This window comes from Rosa rugosa, chromosome 6 (genome assembly GCF_958449725.1).
Source record: "Rosa rugosa chromosome 6, drRosRugo1.1, whole genome shotgun sequence".
Classification (NCBI taxonomy): domain Eukaryota; kingdom Viridiplantae; phylum Streptophyta; class Magnoliopsida; order Rosales; family Rosaceae; genus Rosa; species Rosa rugosa.
In genome coordinates this window covers 38,040,479-38,045,892 of record NC_084825.1, presented here as the reverse complement: position 1 = coordinate 38,045,892, position 5,414 = coordinate 38,040,479, and the positions used below count along the sequence as shown (strand labels likewise).

General features: G+C 38.8%; 1 protein-coding gene across 1 annotated transcript; it reads left to right on the top strand.

The window, feature by feature from the left end:
- Positions 1–487: 487 nt before the first annotated feature.
- Positions 488–3,393, top strand: LOC133715814 (1-aminocyclopropane-1-carboxylate synthase 1). The gene is made up of 4 exons (XM_062142475.1): positions 488–807; positions 920–1,051; positions 1,155–1,315; positions 2,006–3,393. The coding sequence occupies exons 1-4, from the start codon at positions 652–654 to the stop codon at positions 3,030–3,032; spliced, it is 1,476 nt and encodes a 491-aa protein (XP_061998459.1). The 5' UTR covers positions 488–651; the 3' UTR covers positions 3,033–3,393.
- Positions 3,394–5,414: the final 2,021 nt, after the last annotated feature.

Sequence of the window (5,414 nt, the reverse complement as noted above, 5' to 3'; positions counted from 1 at the left end):
GGGAATGTCATCCTAGAACTTAATACAATTTCAGTTTATGTTACTAGCAGATATCGCATATCTTATGTTGCAACTTATACGTGACGTTAGGCTAACCCATTCCTATTCTCACTTGTGAGTAATGACTTTGCAACCGGCCACATAACCTCGATCAACACCATATAGGAGAATTTCAAAAAAGAACTACGAACAAGTACACTTCTATACGTGACTTGCTATGATCAAAGCTCAACACGCAAGCCCTTACGACTCGTTGACCAATAACCAAAGCACAATTTTGTTCTGTTTTTTCCATTCCTCGGTGGGGGCGGTTTTTCCACATTTGAATGTTGCAGAATAGGATATGGACTTCTGACCCAAAAGAAAAATTTGAAATGGAATTTTCGCACTAAATTTTTAGAGGGAGCTTTGCCAAACTGTCTTCCACTGCCTATAAATTCCCACACATACCTGACCCTTTCCCCTCACACTCAATTCATTCCTCCATTGACAACTCACTCTCTTCCAGCTGTCTCTGTCTCTCTCTCTCTCTCTCTGTCTCTCTCTCTCTCTCTCTCTCTCTCTCTCTCTCTCTGTTTCAATTCCGAGGCATTCCCTGTTAATTAAGAGCTTGATTATACACTTACCACGACGTTTAGAGCAACAAAGAAAATGGCCTCGAACTCACTCTTGTCAAAGATTGCAACCAATGATGGACATGGCGAGAACTTGGCTTACTTCGATGGATGGAAGGCGTATGACAGAAACCCATTTCACCCGACTCAGAACCCCGAGGGTGTTATTCAGATGGGTCTTGCAGAAAATCAGGTATAGTTTTTGCATTGCAAAATTTCAAGAATCTGTACGTATAGTTTTGTGGTTAACCTGGAGCTAGCTTATCAATGGAGCATATCTAAACATGTTCTTCGTTAATTTTCAGCTTTCTTTCGACGTGATTGAAGAGTGGATTAAGAAAAATCCCGAGGCCTCCATTTGCACTCCCGAAGGAATTGCGGAGTTCAAAAATGTAGTTAACTTTCAAGACTATCATGGCTTTCCAGACTTCAGAAAGGTAATTAATTAATTTCAGAGTTAATTAATTAGGATATGCATGGCACTGAGCATAGGATAATAATGGAACAATGTGATCAAACTAATAAGCAATTAATTTTCAGGCTATTGCTAACTTCATGTCAAAGGCGAGAGGAGGCAGAGTCAAATTTGATCCTGATCGCGTAGTCATGGCCGGCGGAGCCACTGGAGCTAACGAGACGGTCATGTTTTGCTTGGCTGACCGCGGAGATGCTTTCCTAGTTCCCTCTCCTTACTATCCAGCGTACGAATTAGTCCTATACTATATTGTCATTCAATTCATGTTTATCGTGTATTAGTTGGTAATTACTTATGTCAATGCTGGTTCATTTTGATCCACATGATTTTCAAAATTGAAATTTTTAGATAAGTATTGGCCTTTTCATATTAATTGATTAGGGGTCAGCCGGAAATATTTTCAACAATGTTTTGGTCGGAAGAATTTGCTACATCTAGTATTTGGCTAGAATCAGTCTTAAGCTAAACAAGGATTATTTTCACCAAGTTAGGGTAGCACATGGTAATGATATAGACTATAATCATGAGATACCTAACAAGCTTACTATTATTACTTTGACTCCATAGTTGACACTGGACCATTCACGCATTCAATAGCTGGATGTTCGGACAATTCCTAAAGTCTTTTTTCTTTCTCATTCTCTGTCCAAAGTCTTTAAGTTTTAACCAGAATGTAAAGTTTTCCACTCATCTTCAATTTCCATATATATTCATAATATTCTCATTGTTCTCACCAAACCCATGGACCAATTGATCACGCAAAGAATTGAGTTCAATTAGGCTTCCTACAATTTGCATAAATAATATGTTAAAATTAATGCTAATTGTGCTTCATTAGATTTTTCAATAGCATAATCATTGAAATTAAGCATGGCACTTGGATAGCCGTCTGACAGATCTTGTTGAATTATCGCAGGTTCTACCGAGACTTGGGGTGGCGAACGGGAGTGAAAATTGTTCCAGTCGATTGTGATAGCTCAAACAATTTCCAAGTGACCAGAGCAGCACTTGAAGCAGCCTATGAAAAGGCCCGAAACAACAACATCAACATAAAGGGCTTGATCATAACAAACCCTTCAAACCCATTGGGGACAACCGTAGACAGAGACACACTCACTAGCTTGGTCAAATTCATCAATGACAAGAACATCCACTTGGTCTGCGACGAAATATACGCAGGCACAGTGTTCAGCTGCCCAAAATTCACTTGCGTTACAGAGGTCCTACAAGACGTGAAGAATTGCAACCGCGATTTGATTCACATTGTCTATAGCTTGTCCAAGGACATGGGTGTCCCCGGCTTAAGGATCGGGATCGTTTACTCCTACAACGACGCCGTCGTGAACTGCGCTCGCAAGATGTCAAGTTTCGGCTTGGTCTCCTCCCAAACTCAACACATGCTCTCCGCCATGCTTCTGGACGATGAATTTGTCTCCAACTTCCTTGAGACCAGCTCTAAGAGGCTGGCGAGGAGGCACAGGATTTTCACTACGGGGCTCGAAAAGGTAGGCATCAACTGCTTGAAAGGCAATGCCGGGCTCTTTTGCTGGATGGACTTGAGGAAGCTGCTCAAAGACCAAACTTTCGAGGCGGAAATGGTGCTGTGGCATATGATTATCAACGAAGTGAAGCTCAACGTTTCGCCGGGGTCTTCCTTCCGTTGCGTGGAGCCCGGTTGGTTTAGGGTTTGCTTCGCGAACATGGATGAGCATACAGTTGAAGTTGCATTGAAGAGGATTAGAGCATTCGTGGGAGTAGAAGGAAACAAGAAGAGTAATAATGCAGATCACCAGATGTTTGTGAACAGTCCTAGGAAGAACCGTTGGCAAGACGGTCTGAGGCTTAGCTTTCCAGCAACAAGAAGATATGAAGAGGTCATGTCCCCTCGTATGATATCTCCTCATTCACCAATGCCTCACTCGCCTCTGCTTCGAGCAAGTTAAAAAAGTATAACTCATCCACTCAACCTAGCTATCTACTCTAGTAAATAATTCGAGGTTGATTAGTAATGCTTGATTTAAACTTTATACGTACACGGCCATGATAAATTTTTTCCCGTTAACTACTTTGGGTGCTGATGCAGTCTGCTTGCTCAAAGGTTTTTTCATATGGGATATCAGAAGTGTTTCATATATGTAGGTTGTCCATGTATAGATTGGGCAACTAACCCTAGCCAGAATTATATGAATATCGTTGATCGGTGCAATCTTGACTTGTGTAATTCATGCTATGCCATGATAATCGGTTTGTTGTATGTTCTTAATTTACTAGTTAATGACAAGTGTGGTTATTTAGTGATTTGAATATCTTTGCAGTTCTTCTTATTTAATCCAAAACACATTCTCCAGTTACATAGCGCTCTTTTGCTCACACGACTAAAATTATAATATACATTTAAGATTATAAGTGGAGACGATTCTCTAATTTTCATGTTGCTTATGTATCTCACAGAGACAATTATTTTCACTTACTAAAATTAATTCACCTTCAAAAGAAATATGATAAGTAAATACGATATACTCACTCCCCTAGATTACTTGGCTGCCGTCGTCGGCTTTCGCACTACATGCACATCGACCAACTACACTTATTGAGTTTTTAAAATGTATTATCAAACGCATGCGCTACATATATACGTACACTCATACATACATTCATATTTTCTAATGAGTCTTCTTAGCTAATTAGAGTGAAGATTAGTTGATCGAATTAGTGATGGATGTAAAAACCAAGGAATGTGACATCACAGCTAACCACATATATGTTATATGTGCTGGCATGGTTTCAGACTTCCAGTTACTAACAGATAAGGCACATTAAGCATGACATTCTAACAACCCAAATCATGACACAAATTAAAGCTTTCCATATTCTTAATTCATACATCATATTATAATAAGATCGAGCAACCATTGCCTATCGTTTTTTTTTATCATAAACATGATATGATTATTATTATTATTAGGCATGCGTATTGCCTCATGTTTAATTCGATCCTCACAATTGTGACTCATATTGAGAGGTTTCCGAGTCATGATCGGTAAGCCAAGTTTCCAAGTCACAATGACTCTCATAGCACAATCTTAAAACTCATGATATCACACAATACCATATTGGGAGAGAGGGCGAAGCTTATTAGGATTATTACATACAAACAAAAAAAATTCTTAATCTTTATAAATTGGTATATATAGATCAATAATGGGGATGTGACTACTATAGCACTATTAATTTGTTTATCTTCTTTCAATTAAACTACTTTGCTATGGCTCTATGTATACGTTCATGAATGATTGCGTAGGTATGTATAATTGTTATAATTAAGGATTACCCATTTGTCATCAAACTTTGGTCGAAGGTAAATCAAATTGTGAAGTTGGCATAGTGCAACGAAATGGGGAAGTAAGTCTCAAGTCATTTTCCGAATTCATGTAGATGAATGGAGATGAAAGACATAACTGACCCACCATGGACATCTTTCTTCGTGTTCAAGTAATAAAGTTGGTTCCCATTTGTCGAAAGTGGCTTCCTTTCTATACGGCTGTCTCTCAGAAACCTAGCTAGCTATTGATTGATGCGTTTAAAATCCATTATTAGAGTAACAGACCAGTCACGTCTTATATATATGTCAATTCCATGCAACAGATGACGAATCTGATGGAAATAGTCATCAGTCTGGTGGCTTAATTTTCTCGCCGTCCATATAATTAAAGCTTCGTGTAATTGTTTTCAGTGTGATGGTGTTAGCTCGATCTTGTTTCTTGTCATTAATTGTTCGATTTCAATCGATCCAGTTGTTATGTTGTATGAGTTAAAGTTCAGTTGAACAGGACGTATAATTCTCCTAATGTACTATTTAAAGTCAAAGGAACACCAAGACAAAACAGATAGAACAGGCTCCAGATACGTGAAACTACAAGCAATATTAGAAGGATATATATGGATGACCTTGGCCAGAAAAAAGAGAAGGAGATGTTACTTGTCCCCCATTCATGTTTATCAAATAGACAGGGGGCAACTAATCAGCCATCCAAGTGATGAAAAGAAGGATGTGACTCATTTTTATGTATACGTATATAGAGTAATATGAAAAATCAAATGAGGTTTACCTAGTCTGCCCCAGCTAAGTTTACACGCAAACAAACTCAAAAGCCGGGGAAAAGATAGTGACTACCAACATTGTTAACGCATCTCGTTGAAGCTAAAAATAACCTGCCATGTTGAACAATTGATCGAAAAGATCAGATAGGGGATCGATCTTTAGAGAACAACGAACAACTTGTGCACTGATGGCAGCGAAAAACCTTATAAAGATGACCCTAGCC